This window comes from Theobroma cacao, chromosome 8, assembly GCF_053813885.1.
Source record: "Theobroma cacao isolate CCN51 chromosome 8, ASM5381388v1, whole genome shotgun sequence".
NCBI lineage: Eukaryota > Viridiplantae > Streptophyta > Magnoliopsida > Malvales > Malvaceae > Theobroma > Theobroma cacao.
Window position 1 is genome coordinate 4880333 of NC_142646.1, and position 16555 is coordinate 4896887.

General features: G+C 36.2%; 2 protein-coding genes across 2 annotated transcripts; both read right to left on the reverse strand.

Moving 5' to 3' along the window:
• Positions 1-7626: 7626 nt before the first annotated feature.
• On the reverse strand, positions 7627-8476 carry LOC18592077 (subtilisin-like protease). The gene is made up of 3 exons (XM_018125374.2): positions 8175-8476; positions 8004-8075; positions 7627-7900 (listed from the first exon to the last, which is right to left on the reverse strand). The coding sequence occupies exons 1-3, from the start codon at positions 8337-8339 to the stop codon at positions 7844-7846; spliced, it is 294 nt and encodes a 97-aa protein (XP_017980863.1). The 5' UTR covers positions 8340-8476; the 3' UTR covers positions 7627-7843.
• Positions 8477-9050: 574 nt separating this feature from the next.
• HMG1 (hydroxy methylglutaryl CoA reductase 1) lies at positions 9051-12767 on the reverse strand. The gene is made up of 4 exons (XM_007018595.3): positions 11725-12767; positions 11058-11239; positions 9884-10230; positions 9051-9795 (listed from the first exon to the last, which is right to left on the reverse strand). Exons 1-4 carry the CDS (start codon positions 12657-12659, stop codon positions 9523-9525), a joined length of 1737 nt encoding a protein of 578 aa, XP_007018657.2. The 5' UTR covers positions 12660-12767; the 3' UTR covers positions 9051-9522.
• Between the last annotated feature and the right edge of the window lie 3788 nt (positions 12768-16555).

Consider the following 16555-nt stretch of genomic DNA (forward strand, 5'->3'; position numbering starts at 1 on the left):
CAAAATTATCATAATCTCTATATAATTCGAATCATGAACACTTAAAAGATCCACAAAATACCCCAACAATATATCCATAAATTTTTATATACTAATATTAGTTCATTCTCGTAATCATAAATTTAAAGAAGATATTGATAGCCATCAGTATAATGATTTAATCATTGAATCAACTATTAAATCACATATTTAATTTTTTGTTTACACATTAACTAGTACATTTACATACATACATGATACTCTTGAAATAGAACTATGAGGAACGTGCATGCATGTGGGCATTTTACATATAATCTCAAACTTATATAATGGCACACGTGGGATAATACCTTAAACTTCAAAGACGATGAATATGATGATGGTTTCATCTTCAGTAGGAGAGGGATGGAAATGCGTACGTTGATGATCAGTAGGACCAGGCCTCAATTTGCTTTCTCGAGTGCGCTTGTGTCATGGGACCGGGGTTCACATGTGCGTAGCACGGGGAGGACGCTCAGACAGAGGAGAGGTCACGTGCGGTCAATAGGTCAGAGCTGACGTTGAGTTGTCAGAACCACGTGGAAGGTGTCGGGACATCGGTACTTGGTCAACCTTATCTAATCTAATCTATGTGTCTGTCTGTAACTTTGCGTGTGTAATTTTATGTGGTTAGATGGTACTAGATGTGTATGTCAAATACAATGTAATGCATCTCTTTCACTGACAGTGACAGCCAGTGAGCCACGCCGGATTTGGTCTGGCGGCATCTCTGTCCCTAGTTTCTACCAGCCACCACCATTTTGCAGATGTTTGGTACTGGCACTAATTGTAAAGATAATCGTCTTGTCTGTCCCCATTTAGTCCCCAGCCACATTTGGTGAATACCGAATACCAGCTAGAGTCCTATGTCACGGCTTTGTTGACACGCCAATTCCTTCCCCCCCCCCCCCCCCCCCCCCCCCCCCCCAACCAAATTAAAGCCTCATAGGTTCACATCAATTATCAACCTCACTTCCCACTAATTACTGTTATTTTCAGTATTATTTTCCTGACCTGGCGCCGGCGCTTGATTGAAATTCTAATGGTGCGCATCAATTATTTTACTAGAAAGGTACTGATCGTCTGTAGTCTGAAGGGATTGATCAAGTTTCCTTGGGTGCCCATTGATAAGTGATAAGGTGAGGAACGAAGAGGGAAAGGTTGAGGCCACCTAGTCAGCATCAAATAATGATGTAATTATGTAAATGTGTGGGCCATATATAAATATATGGGGCCCGCACAATTGGGATTTGGAATGAAATGGTATGATGATGATGATGACGATGATGGGGTGCACTGCTTTGCATGCCCCCGGACCCTGACCATCTCCTCCGATTTCACCCTGCACAATCCTTTATGTATCCTCTGATCCCCACAAATTGTATTGTTCGTACTATTGTATTTATACTAGTAGTACCGTTAGTACTTTTCTACTAGCAGACACTAGCTAATAGTTGGTTGTAGTATTCATGTCCTTGTACTTGTGCCTTTTCTCAAAATTAATAGCGTATTTCACTGCAAGCGTTTCACCATCTCTATTATATGAATTGACGCTCGCGCATAGGTGCAGACTCCAGACTGCAGACTGCAGACTGCAGATTGCAGACACCGCCATGCACAAGTAAATAAATAAATGGTGGGAAAAACCATAGCATGCATGTTCTATCTGGCTAGGTATATATATATGCGCGGAAAGCCTTCTGTAATTTATTTGATGGCTAGCTTTTGGGGTTAATTTTCAGAAAATTGCATATACACAACTTTGGGGTTATTAAATATTAAAGATATCTTTCAATGACTAGTTCAGGTGAGGTTGACAATACATAGATTACATAGTTTATCCATTCATCAAATTTTAATCTATATATAGTATCTGTTTATATAATTAATTCAAGGGTTGTGAAGTTTCTAGCCAATCACATTAAATAAACTTAATATAAAGGATCATATTTAAAGAGGTTAACTTCCGTCTGGAATTAAAAAAAACAACTCAAACTTCTAAATGGCAGGTATCAAAAATATATATATATATATATATATAGTTTTTTTTTCAAATGGATCTCATGCATAAGGGGTTTCTGACAATAAATCTCTTCATAATTTTAACTATTTTTAGTTAAAAGAATTAAAATTTGGACAAAATTACCTTTAATGAAACTGACCTATTTATTTGATTTCGCGTTTCAACTCGAAACCTATTAACGGGTCAAGTATGTTTAAGTTTGCACCTCAAACCAACTCATATTCTTTGAGCATTTTTCGTCAGATTATTCATCTCTAGAGTATTCCTTACCAGAAAGAAAAACGTTTAAACATTTTGAGCATTTTAAAGTAGTTTTTGATATACAAAGAAAATCTTTGAACGTTTTGCGTATTTTTAAGCATTTTTGAGTGATTGTTGATATATGAAGAAAAATTTTTGAACATTTTGAGTATTTTTTGTCAAGTAGGCATATTCGTTAATTATGTTGTTAAATGAAATATGGTGTATCGTATGAAGTTATTGATTTTGTTAAATAGACTTCAGTAGTTTTTGTGGTTTTTGGACATTGTGTGACTAATTTTTAGGCATTGCGTGACTAGTTTTAAAGTATTGTGTGACTGGTTGATATGGTATTACGTGATTAGTTGATAGGTATTGCGTGACTTGTTAGTAAGGCATTGCGTGACTTGTTAGTAAAGTATTGCGTGACTAGTTAGTAAGGCATTGTATGACTTAAGCATTACTTAAAAATTAGTTACGCAATGTCTAAAAACCAATTACACAATACTTAAAACTAATCACGTAATGCCTAAAAACTTAGTCACACAGTGATTAAGTCACGCAATACTTAAAAATCAATCTAATCAATTTTAACTCCTTAACTTTAGGGTTCTATGAATAAACTAATAAACTCAAGAACCTAAAACACTTTTTTTTTGGCTAAGCCATGAAATTATGCATTTCATAAAAGATAGGTTACAAAACTCCATAACCCTTCAAAGCAAAACAAAATATATCCCTATTAGGAGGGTCTTGCTCACTCTCCTTATACAAAAACAAAATATACCCCATTCACAAAATATTTTCTGAATAATTTTAACTTAAAATCTCATAAAAAAAATTAAAATCTCCAGCAAACATGCTTAACAATCATTCTAATCCCAAACACAATAAAACCGTGAACCACCATAAAACCCATCAAACATGCTTTGCTGTTTCTTCCCCTGAGCAAAATCGTTACCTGCAAAGAGCAAAATCGTTGTTCATTGCCCTTGAAAACTTCAAGATCCACCATTCAAAAAAATAAAACAAAATAAGAAAGAGTGTAATGTCATCTCTGCGATTTGGATGACAAGATAGATAGTATTTGATCAGGAAGAGAAATCGAGATTTAATTTTGAAATTTTTGTCTGGATGGCGGGATAGAGAAAACGTAAACCATTTTAATTATTATTGAAATTGTTTAAAGAGTATTATTGTCAAGTCATATCAAAAATTGATTAAAAATAATTAAAATTATAAAAAATAATATTTTTAAATTGAACTTATGAGGAAGATTATTTCTTATAATTTTTTCATATATATATATATATATTATGTGGGAATCACTCGACATTTTAACATAAGCATCTTATTTCAAGTAACAGACTGCTTTTCAGTTCTTTAGTTGTGACTTGTGAGCGAGCCACTTGCCACAGAAAGAAAGAAATTTTATCTAAAAAGGTCAAGCTTGTTAGGTTAGTTTTGCTGATATCAACCAGATTAATTGAGTTAATTATCTGGTGTAGTACTGAATCAGAAGAAGACCCATATGCCTCGTGAGCAGCCACTATCATTTAACAGCAGCGACAATAAAACATTTATTTTATTACTATATATTTTTATTATCTTTAAAACATACAAACTACATTGTCTTGTCCCACTACGTACTTGCAACTTTAGAGTTCAAGAGTTTCCTTGTTGTGTTAATGTCTTAAACTAATTGGGACATGAAGAGGATGGGAAGGTTTGTTTGTTTGGGTTCGAAGCCAGGCCAAAGTGCCCACCAAGCACAAATGGTCTTGGTTAATTTGCACTAGTTAGCACCACAGGCTGAGTTGTAGGAAGCTTCGGTCTCCGGTGCTGAGTTATACTGTGTGATTGTACAAAGAATGCTGCCTGCAGACGACTTTGTAGCTAGAGAGTAGGAAATTAGTACAAATTATGAATACTAGTATTTGGAGAATTTCCCCATAGTATAATCATGGGTACGTCATATTAATATTAAATTCAGGGAATCCATATGTTTGCGATGCTAAATGAAAATATAAGATGCTAGTCCAACTTTGTGATCAATTCCATTATCTTTAATTAAATAATCCATCTTTATCAGCATCCAACAGGGATAAAGATGATGCATGCTGCCCTATGCAAACCTACTCACTAGTTGTGTGTAATATTTTATTTAAAAGAAAAGCAAAACATGCCAGGGGCCGGGGACTTTAATTTGGTGGTCCAAAGTAGTTTGAATTAAACGAATACCCAAAATGTCGAAGCTTTTATATTTTTGAGGACCAGTTGGCTGTAGCTAAGGCTTAATAATTAAGCGATGCACTTTGATCAAAACAAAATTAACACCAAAGAGCAGCCAGATGCCTCATGGCCTAATTAACGATTAGGGGTCATAATTAGAGCCAAAGCAAGCACAGGCCGTCCTCACTCAGTGGACAGGGCTGATCGCCAAAATGGCCCCCATCTGTTTTCTTCTAACACATCCTTAATTATCTTTTAATTCGATATAGCAATCAGGTGGCCACAACATCCCTTCATTTCCTTCGGGCTTATAATCAGTAGGTTGAATGGAATCGAAACCTACCTGCCAGGCGCCACCCACCCATATCATTGGTTTAAATAATTGGTTTTGCTTACGTTAAAGGGTTGAAATGCACATGGTGAGTAATTAATTTGATTTGATTTGATGTGAACGCATATGGTGGTGGGAGTAGTTTCAGTGAATATAGTAATACTAATGATCTCCTACTAGCTAGCAGTAGCAGGGCTGGGATTTGGGACCAAGGCAAGACAGGGAGAGACGAAACCCTGATAATTGATCAGTTCTCAAGTCCTTATAGTTCAAAATCCGTTAGGACATCATTCATTCTGGTGGAGGGTGAGACAACACTTGTGCCCAGGTAATTGAGAATTGAGGAAGAAAGTAAGCAAAAGTAAACAATCAACTAGTCAATATCGAGAGTCATTTTTCAATCTTCAGTGTAGTGGGATTATCACACGAAAGTTATGGTTTCGCTTTTGCTTTGGCAAACGACTGCTGTGGAACTACACGACGCAGGTGACTGCCTACATGAGACGCTGAGATTGTTTCCTCCCCGTGAGAACCGAGAGCTGCACTTGGATCCCGACCAATATTAGGGTGGGACTCGGGGCATGGGAAGCTTATCCGACCGATTGAGATTGGACTCTCAGAGCCCAATTCACCAATAGTTGATATGGACCATGTTTCATGTTGACCACTTATTCGCATGCCATGAATGAATAATATGATAAAACATGGTTGGTTTTGGTAGCCTCCACCTTTCTACCCCACTGTACAATGACATATCATATTTCATATCTAAGCACCAAGGTCCAAGGCTCATCCCCCTCGTGGGATTACATTTAGGAAAGGCTACAGAGGTCAAAGTTCCTCGACAAAATCCCACAATTTGCTCTTCTCTCTGTCTCAAATCAATTGCAGTGTCCTCGGCCATGACTAGAGTTTAGCCACTTGCTGACACTCATAGGGTTCCATTTTTACAGTAAACTGGGAAAAGGGAGAAAAGGAATGCAGAAGCTAGCAATACAAACTAGTAAAATTTCAAGATTGGATGCATAAATGCATGCCTCTTCTCCTTGGATTTTGAGTAAGGTCATCTCTCTCACAGCCCTCAACCTTATACAAAAACACAATCACACTTATAGGATTGTCCAATTCATATCTACTCAGTACTCACCCCAACATATTATATGATATAAATCAATAATATATTTTATACGCTAATCCAAAATGGTTAGCACATTTGTTACCATCGTGATACTTCCCATATGGTGTTGAGAGTTGAGACCTACTATCCCACTAGTAATAGAAGCATTTTAGTATGGTTGCTTATCATAAAGGATAATCTTACCATCACATCGATATTAATCACACAAACACATTCAAACATCTCTTTGAACAAAATGAATCCATTTATGACACGTTTAGTTGAACCAGTAAAGGATGCTATTGGTTGCGCATCTCTGAATAGTTAAGACATAACATAAGTGATAAAACTGACATCAAATACCTGGGTGACATAAGCCACTGCACGAAAATAGGTTAGCTTAAGATTAAAATTAAATGTTTCAAACAAACGATAAACAAAGAGAACAAGTGCAGGACTGACTAAGAGTTCAACTGGCAAGTAAAGAAACAAACAATAAACCTGTACAAGATCACATTTCTACCTATGCAAACATTAATGTATGATTTCGAGTAAGATTGCAAAGTTCAAAACCCTGTAGAGGAACACCATAAAACCAAAATGGTACTTGTGCAACAACCACTCCTTATTGAAAAGTATTTCCATTCGTTTTCCCTATTTGTGGTCTCTGTGTTACAGTGAGAGAGGTAGGGAGAAATGCCAGAATAAGAATATTTCTCCACTGTAGGAAAATTCACAAGAAAATGGAAATGAAAGAAAGATTCAGCAGTGGATGCTTCATAATTCCTGGCCTAAAGTGGGCATGCATCCTACATCTATTGAATGTCCAACTTTGTCAATGATAGCAAAATCAGAAGTCTGCTTCCATCATATTGCAGCTTCTGACCAAAGTACACTCTTTCTAGATACAAAGAGTAGAGAGCACAGTGGATATAGATTATGCTCTCACAGATAGGACAGATTAAAAGTAGTCAGATACCTGGAAAAATCCCAGAACAATTAGCTTTCATACTAGTTTAGAACTGCAATCTATATGGTGTAATCTACAGTTGTAATTGGCTTCTCAACATAGTGCAGAAAAAGCATCTGATTTAGTTTCTAAAGCACAGTTGTATATTACAGTTTCTCTGACATGAATTGGTTTGACGCTACATAAACCAAACTCGTACAAATTTAACCATTTCTGAGGCAAAACATTACATAGTTGCTGAGCAAGACTAACATGTAAACTCAAATCTTGAGATTTGTACATCTAAAACAAAATATTTAAATTCATCTCAAATGCTCAAGCATGTTATAGCATGTATATCCACAACAATTCTAGCTGGCTCATATCTTTGTCTTCCCCTATATGCATAGTGTGCACGTAATTGCAGATGAGGTCAATTCCTAGTGGCATAATCCAACCTACCAATATGAGTGACTGAATTAGGGCAATTCCGAATCTAGGCATGCATCTAGATATTGAGTTTTCCTTAATAAGGGAAGCATTAAAGCATGTTGGCATGCATAGCATTATAATTTAGGAATTGATTATTACAATGAGAATGACTAAGAACAGCAGGTAAGATGCTGTTGATGATTGAAAAGTGAAACCATTAACCTCAAATCTCCCACAAATCCCCCACATACGAGCCCCCATAAGAAAGGCCATGTAGAAAGAGCTACGGATTAAACTCAGAAACTCTTATTAACTTATTGCTAATGGAATTTTGCAGATAAGGGTACATTTACAACGTGTAGCAAGGAGTGGATGTTAAAAGTGCCCAAGGTACAGCGGTAATTGAATTAGCTATTGTGAGATATGATACATAATCATCATCCTATTCCCATAGCTTTTAGAACCTTATAGAATCCCAAACTTACAAACTAGTATAACACATTATTCCTCCTTTTTGCTATCAGTTTTCTTCTTGTTGCCGTATATCAATCCCATCTCCTGCCATCCATTCACAGAAAAAGGCGAAAACAAATTTACAAAAAAAAAAAAAGGGTTAGATTAAAGAGAAAAGCAAACTTTAAAAGAAAGCATTAAAAACCACCTGAGGATCAGGAAGTGGTTTTCGTTTCTCTACATAGCGATAAGGATCTGAAGCTGCAAGAGCCGCCCTTTCCTACAAAATTTCTCTACTTGAGGTGAGCAGCTGCTCTAAACCAAAAGGAAAAGAGGAAAAAAGGGAAATATGTTTGATTGAAAATTGGGAAGAAGAAACCTGTTGTTGCTTTTTGAGATCCTGAGAGGGTTTCACCCAAAGGAAATAAGCGAGAGTTCCAGCAACAACCCAAGAAGCCAGATTGCTTGCTCCTCTGAGGCCTCCCATCGAATTTCCTACGAATGATCTCACATTTCCCACAGTTCTTCTCCAGCTGCTCCCCATCGATGTGCAATGTTTGCGGCTTTTTCTTTCTTTCTTTCTGTTCAATTGGTTTAATCCTATTGCTTTTTGGGGGTTCAGGGCTTAATAAAACTTTATTAATATCATTTCTTGCAATTCTACCGCCGGGAGCGCTGAAAATGAAGCAACCGATTCAATTCAAGGGGTCGCCCGGTGGTAAATGACAAAATCCCATCCGGATTTGGTGAGTCACCATTAAAACAGTCTTCGGCCCAACCGAAGCCGAAGCCTACATTCTTTTCTTAGCCTAGCTAAAGAGTAAAAACTAATCTCTAATTGGATTTTGGGTTCAAGTCGGCCCAAACTTTGGATTAACTTATGAATCAAAAAGCACTAGCGGAGGCTAAACCATCCACCGAAGCATGAAATCCAATAGCCAATAGGTGCAGGTTGCATGTTTTTATTGAACTCGAAAGCAAAGGTCATTTCATTTTTTACTTCTTAGTTGTTGTTTATGTTGCAGAGATTCCTTGCTGTTGCATTGTTTTTCCTCTGTATGCTAATTGCGAAAGATTAGATTATAGGAAAATTACGGGATATAAACAGCAGGCGGTGCAAATCTCTGGCAATTGGCAGACATAGAGCATATTGCATAATGCATAGCACAAATCCACAGTCCATCCATCGCCATCTTTGGTCCGTTTCAGCAAATGTAAGCCTCACTCATTTAACATTGATTGAAGAACCTGAAAATTGTCTTCCACACTCAAAACCCACTAATGCCAAACTGCATTAAAAGCATTTCTAGAATAATTACACCAATTACTACAAGCCTTTTGTACTCAAATGAATTTTTTTGCAAGTTCTCATTCCTGTCTACAACGCAACATAAGCATAAAACAATGGCTCAGGGTCAGACCCCTTGATCCAGAACTACAAACACATAATAGAAACCAAGAAGGAGAGAGGGCAACTAAAATTTCAAAGGATGTACACAACAAAGACTAATATGTGAGTGGGGACTGTTCCAGCTTGGTAAGAGATTCGATCATTATTCATACCCCACATTGATGGAGAGTCATGTTGTAGTTCTCTCCATCTTTTTAGAATTGCAATCTTAATACCTACTAAATGCCAAACAATCTCACATGGGAACAGCCATGATTTTTGCTTTCTTGCCCACCCCGACAGTCTGTGTACTGTTTCCTCTCAACCTTTACAGCTCTTATTCTAATCCATTTGATGCCAAATCATTCATATGAGGCACTTTGGATACATCTTTGCTGGATCTGTTGTATTTCATGTGACTCTTGACAAGCTGACCATCAGCTATTGCAGCCATCAGGGAAAGTTCCCCAGCCAGAACTGAACCGGCCACAATTGTTGCCAAGAGCCTTGAGTTTGCCCCTGGCAATCCTTTACTTGCACCCTTCACCCCAAGCAAATTCAGGCATGCAGACTGAGATGCAAGTTGAGTTCCACCCCCAACTGTGCCCACCTGATGAGAACCAAAATCATATTAGTTATGTGGTGGTGAAAAAGAGGAAAAAAAAAATCCACTTTGCCTGAATGGAAAGTTAAGTCACCTCAATGGAAGGCATAGTCACAGAGACGTGAAGATCCTTCCCATCATTGACAGCTTCCATCATGGTAATGCAGTGGGAACTCTCAACATTTTGTGCTGGATCTTGGCCAGTTGCTATGAAGATAGCAGAGACAATATTGCTTGCATGGGCATTAAATCCACCAAGAGCACCAGCAACAGCAGAACCAGCAAGGTTCTTGAGCATGTTGAGCTCTACTAGTGTAGCAACATTGGTCTTCAATACCTTCTTCACTATTTCTTCTTTAATAATTGCTTCACAAACTACTGATTTGCCTCGCCCTTCAATCCAGTTAATAGCAGCAGGTTTCTTGTCCGAACAAAAGTTTCCTAGCAAATAAAATAGCATAAAAGCACAACCAAAAAAAAAAGCTGTAATTACCATTTAGGGTGAAGGTAATACTCTATATAATTAATCTAAAAATCCAGGTCAACTAGACCCATGAGAAATTTGAATTACCATTAGAAAATGGTTACAATTTTGAAAAAAAGAATGAAAGAGAGAGAGAGAGAGAACCAAAAAAGTCAGAATGTTAATGTAACTAATGGCAGTCACTAGTACATAAAAAGATACTATATAAAAATGAAATTTAACTCCATTAATTGAAATGTATTAAAATGAACATGATCTTGACACTGATGCTGAAATATCCAGCCAATTAAACAGCATTATTAAGGCATAAAAAGTTTGGCACCATGATAATTGATAAACCATTTTTTCCAAGAAATATGCATATAATATTGTTTGATGAACAAAACCTACAAAGACTAGTATAAACAAGTTTACATTTGTAATGAAACAAAACTAGTATACATTGATGTCAAGATAAAGTACAGAAAGCTATATTAAGAATGACAATTTTTTAAGGAAAATACTAATTACAAAGATGCCCCGAATATGATTGTGTTATTTTGGGTACAGCTATGAGTTATGATGATATCACAGCTGTCTTAGTAAAAGGAATCAAGTTCATAGTTTTGAAGAGACGATGTCAAACTAATAATTCCAGAAGATGACACAGAACATGAGACATAAAGAAGTATTGTTTAAAATGCAAAAATGTAAAGAAAAATTTTCAACACAGGATATAGCCAGTCTCACTAACCATTGATGAAACTCATAAACGAACACATATAACATAAGCAATCAAACGTACCAGAGATGCCAATAATATCCATGTCTGGATAGTCACTCTTAAGGTATCTAAGGACGTTCTCAACCCCCTTGGAAACCATATTCATTCCCATTGCATCACCTGTGCAGCAGCTAAATCTCATATACAGATTTTTGCCAGCAACAGAACATTGGATACTCTGGAGTCTTGCAAAGTTACTTGACCTGGCAACCAGAGGAACATATATCAGTTCTTCAATAAACACATATGAAACTAACACCCCACCCCATACCCCAACCTTTTCATTGCTCTCACAAGGCTTTTTAATGCATGTTTAACATCAAATATATTTGATATTTACAATATGTTAAATATCGAATATAGCATAATTGAAATGAACATATCGCAAAGATATGAATCAACTCGTGAAATTTTTAAGTTTCACCCAGCAACAAATCCATTCAAAAAATGATAAAGGTTAAAAACACAAAAACCTTCCCCAGTCAAAGCCATAAGGAAAGTGTTATATTGTAAATGCCCATCAACGTCAGAAAATTCAAGGCAACAGACCCACAACATTAAGACATTAAGAATAAGGTTGCATGAACATAAAGTCATAAAGCCTAAGCGATGAAATGATGAACGAAATTTGCTACCATTAAAAAGAAAGATAAAAATCGAAATTGAAGATTTAAGTTTGTTGTGTTACTGGTTAAATTCGTCGGCCAAGGCCTGGAAATTGGATGGATTCTCGAGGAAAAACTTGAGGTGGCACGCTCTGACGGCTGAGGGGAACCTGACAACAGGAGCTCTGGTCATACCGTCCCTCAAGATGGTGCTGGTGGCCCCACCAGACACATAGATAGCCTTGCATCCTCTGTTGGTGCTGGCAACCAAGCAGCCCTCTGTGGTAGCCATGGGGACAGAGTACTCGAAACCATCGAGGAGCAATGGCCCTGCGATCCCCACCGGAATCTGCACGTAGCCTACTGGCATTTCGCAGCACTGCTTGAGAATGGAGTCATAATTGAAGCCATCCACAGGTAAGCCCTGCAATGACCTCCCAGTAATCCTCTGCAAAGCCTCTCTTCGGATGCAGGCCGCTCTCTTGCAGTCTCCGACTTTTTCTTCGAGCGCGTGTGAGGGGATTGTTCCCTTGATAACCCACTCTACGATTTCTTCGTCTTCTGCAGAGGTAACCGCCGGAATCAGATGGTCAGGAGCAGAGGGAGGGCACGTCAGGAGCCGGTGTTCGGGAGGGTCGACGTCAACATCGTCGTCTTCGAGGTCCCAGGCGTCGTTGGAGGCGCGTGCAATGAAGGACTGGACAAAGTCAATGCCGAAAAAGCCGAGGAGGTAAATGAAGGAGGCGATGAGAGAGACAATGGCGGCCAGTTCCGGTAAAGTGACGACGTGGAGGGGCATAGAGTTGCGGATCTTGTCTCGCCACCTGAGCAGCAGGTAGTACGCCACCGAGAAGAAAAGAGTGAAGAAAATGGCGTTGGTCAGGTAAAGAGGGAGCGGGAGTGCATCTGATGCCTTGGGGGCCGCCGATCCCGACGCTTGTGATTGCTGCTGCTGCTCCTGGTGGATGACCGCGGCAGTTGGGCGAGGAACTTTATAAGCTCGCCGGCGCACGTCCATTTCGAAAAATTCCGGCCGGAAGAGGAGAGAGAGAGAGAGAGGAGAGACTAGACTACCAGTAGTAGTTTAGTTATAATAGGAAATTAGGAAGCGGAGGAGCGAGAAATAGGGAGCATATCAAATGGGATGCAGTGAAAGAATTTTGTAGGAGGGCGCGAGCAGTGTGGACCACACGTGTGAAAAGCATGTGTTCTGTCCTGTCTCTTGTCTCATATCATGTGTGTGTTCGTTTCGGACTGCCCACTGACCTTTGCTCGTGTCACTCCCTTTGCCCTTTCCTTTTCTTCTTCTTTTTTCGGATATATTCCGTCTTAAAAACCCTGATTTATTAGGAAATCACAATACAAAACATCCATTTGACAGCATAATCATACTGCACTTGACAATGTTGCATCACCTAAATATGGCAAGCTTAGTCATCCATCATTATAATCCAATCAAATCTAATTAGATAACAACGTGCTATGATAAAAATTTAGTATTGTATTTGATTTTGATAAAGTGTTGTGATAATTAATTACGATCTAATATAAATTCATCATGAGATTAAAAAAATTAAAGTAATGAAAAAATAATGTTAATAATAAATTTAGCCTTAACCCATATCATAATTTCCATTGAATTTGACCAATTAAAATCGAGTATTAATTTTGAATTCTTCTTAATAATATGATTTACAGGTAAGCTATTACACCATAATAGAAGAATCTTGCATCTCGTCTCAAATAATTGCCCACAATCATTCCAAACTGCCAGTCCGGGCCTTCCCTTTTATATCCTTATTTACCACGAAAAATCCTTAACCGTTCTGTATTAATTATCAACCATACCACAACTAATATAAATATATATATATGTATTTATATAATTTATTATAAAATAATTACAATGTCACATTTTTTATGTGAATATATTGTGTATAGTGTACACATATATCGATTATTATATTTCATGTCACATGTATATAATGGCCAAAACTAAATAGTAAGTTTCATAAAAAATTAATTGAAGGATTAAATTATAACAAACCAAAATTTTAGCATTGGTTTACTCTCTCTCTCTGTTAAATATATATATATATATATATATATATATATATATATTAATAGATATTTGTCTTTTTGTTTTACGATGAATTGACAGTGGAATTCACCTTGGCATGAATATTAAAGCGAAAAAGAGATTTTGATTCTAATGTATATTATATATTTTATGTTCATTTTTTTTGTATTTTCAATCATATTTAAATTTTCAAGGACAAGGGTACAAATTTAATATGAAAAAATTTGAAAGAAAATAAAATAGTGATGGCTTTAAGAAGAAATTCAAATTGAATTGAACAAAAATGAGTTTGATTTTCTCAGTTCGGTTAGTTCAATTAATTAAATTCGTTAAAACAGTTTAATTGATTTGATATTCGATTTGGAATTTTCTCAACTGTAGTAACTGAACTAATCGAAGTAAGTAATACTTATATAATGAGATATAATTTTGAGTTTTCCTAACTTAGGGAATTAAAGTTTATGTTTTTAATATGTAAAATCTAAGATCAAAATATATAATATTAACTCTATATTTTCTACTGAAAATGCCTTAATTAAAAGAAACACTTATATTGCGAACGAACACTATGTATATACATTTGCTTGAAAAAGATAATCAAAGTTTGAGTTCAAAAAACAAAGCAACATTATTTATTCTTGATTCTTTATTATGTAATTAAAGAAACAAAATAAAAGAAAATCTTAACATGAGATCTAGTAAAAACATATCACATCTTCACATTTTTTTCTCTCCATCTTCATGAGTTCGGTTTTTGGTAATTGAACCAAACTAACCGAAATAGTTTAGTGTTCAGTTTTTCAGTTATTACAACTACTTCAATTTGATTTCAATTTTTTTAAAAGAGGAGTTCCGGTTTTTCGATTTTATGATTTTCATAATTAATTTCATCAAATTAAATGTTTGCACTCCCCTATGTAATAAAAGAAAGAAACATGAGACAAAAATAAAATATGTAAGATTTTAATTAATTTATTGCCACTGGTCATTAATTTTTGAAGTTTGACAGGTTAACCTTAGATTTGACACACGACATTCTTTCTTAAATGAATGTTTTCATTTATGGTAAGTCTATACATATATCAACATATATATAAAGATAAAGCAAGAAGGCCTAAAGTCAAAGTTTATATTACAAAAGACAACAGCCATTGTCGATCTATATATAGCATCGTAAATAGCTAGTTAAGCCTCTAATCTATGAGAAATTATTAAGTAGAGATATAGATTTATCCGATAATATTTTATTATATCAATTTCTTTTTTCACATTAATTTTGATTAAGTGGGATAAATTAAATTAAAATCTTAAAAAATGTTTTATTCTATCATCTCATTTAGATTTTAAAATGATGTTAAAAATTGAAACGAATTTTGTACATAAAGAAATTGAGTTTTGGCTTCTAATATTATCCATCAAGAACACAATGCATGCATGGAATTTTTGATTGGTTGGACTGTACCTACTGTCGGCTGGATTTCTTTAAATTCCAGTCGGTGCTTATTAAATTCCACTGAACGAGCAGAGACTCAACTAGCCATCGGAGAGGGGGCTATGCAATGAGGTTGCGAAAATGTACAGCTTATAGAGTTGAATTATGGGGAGTTTATCCTGGGCAACAATATGCTTAGGGAGCTTGGTTTTCAAAAGATCGATCTTCAGGCTGATAGTATGTTGGTGACTCAAGCACTATTAATATTATTACGTTATTAAATTAATAAAAATTTAACGATTGGTTAACGATTAGATTTATATATTTACCGATTTTTTTTTTAAAAATAAAATGTTCATTTTTAAAATTAATACACACTTAAAATTTTGATTATAATTTAAAGACGAAAGTTTTACTTTTTATTTTTTTCACCACTTCCCTTCAAAAAAAAAAACTATATAGGAAAAGAAATATAGTTGTTGACTTGATGACAATCGAGGGCCTTTTTATTATTGAAAGTTTCTTATTATATGTCAATCCTCCTCAGAAGTTAAAAACTTATTATTGATTGATGTAAGGGAGGTCTCTTTCCATGTAAGATTAGACAATAAAATCTTATGATATCCCTTAAAAAATAATAAAAATGTGAAAAATACAAAGCATACATGTGACATGTACGTACGTCGTGTGCCTTTCTTGCCGCGGGCTGCTTTTGCGTCCATTTCGTTAATTAGCAAAGAAAAAAGAGGTCCAAGGCTGGAGCAGTCGAGCCCTTTGGGTTGGAAACGGGATCAATCGATGATTTGACACTTATCGGGGGACACGATCAGAGGAGAGTGCTCTTAAAAAACGACCGGAGCCGGATTGACAAGCTCAAAGAAGGAAGTTTTCCATGCTTTTTAAACACCCACCGGTCTCCAATGCTTTTAGTAATCTAGTTGATGTTTATCAGTGCATCACTCATCACCCAATGAGCTTAATTTATACACAGCAAGAAATTCACGGCTAGATTAGTTAGCTCATGCTTCTGAATTTGTAGCTAGTTGGCATGTGTTTGCCCCTAGCAATAGCATCACCGTCACGGTTGGTTCAAACTCCAGACCAGACTGTGCACTGTTTAAGGAAGTCTGGAGTGGAATTCAGCCAATACAAGATACCCCTAGCTCATTTCAATTTGTAGCTAAATCTCCGGCCAAAAGCACAGTAGTAGTATTATGTGCGACTGGAATTTGGACGCATATTCTTTGTTTTCTTGTAAGAGGAGCATACTCTTTTTAGATCAATACGATATGCGTATCAGTACTACTTTTACTAGCAATAATTCATTACTTGGTTTTCTTTAAATAAGTACATAAACTATGAAAAAAAAAAAACAAAAATTGGGCATTTGATTTTTGAGGTG

Excerpts from the sequence above, each read along its gene's own strand:
- LOC18592077 (XM_018125374.2), bottom strand. The coding sequence starts at position 8,339 with ATGGGGAGCAGCTGGAGAAGAACTGTGGGAAATGTGAGATCATTCGTA. Across the intron at positions 8,076-8,174 it reads ATCTCAAAAAGCAACAACAG|GAAAGGGCGGCTCTTGCAGC; the intron begins GTTTCTTCTTCC and ends GAAATTTTGTAG. Across the intron at positions 7,901-8,003 it reads AACCACTTCCTGATCCTCAG|GAGATGGGATTGATATACGG; the intron begins GTGGTTTTTAAT and ends AATGGATGGCAG.
- HMG1 (XM_007018595.3), bottom strand. The coding sequence starts at position 12,659 with ATGGACGTGCGCCGGCGAGCTTATAAAGTTCCTCGCCCAACTGCCGCG. Across the intron at positions 11,240-11,724 it reads TTGGCCGACGAATTTAACCA|GTCAAGTAACTTTGCAAGAC; the intron begins GTAACACAACAA and ends TCTGGTTGCCAG. Across the intron at positions 10,231-11,057 it reads GGATATTATTGGCATCTCTG|GAAACTTTTGTTCGGACAAG; the intron begins GTACGTTTGATT and ends TTTATTTGCTAG.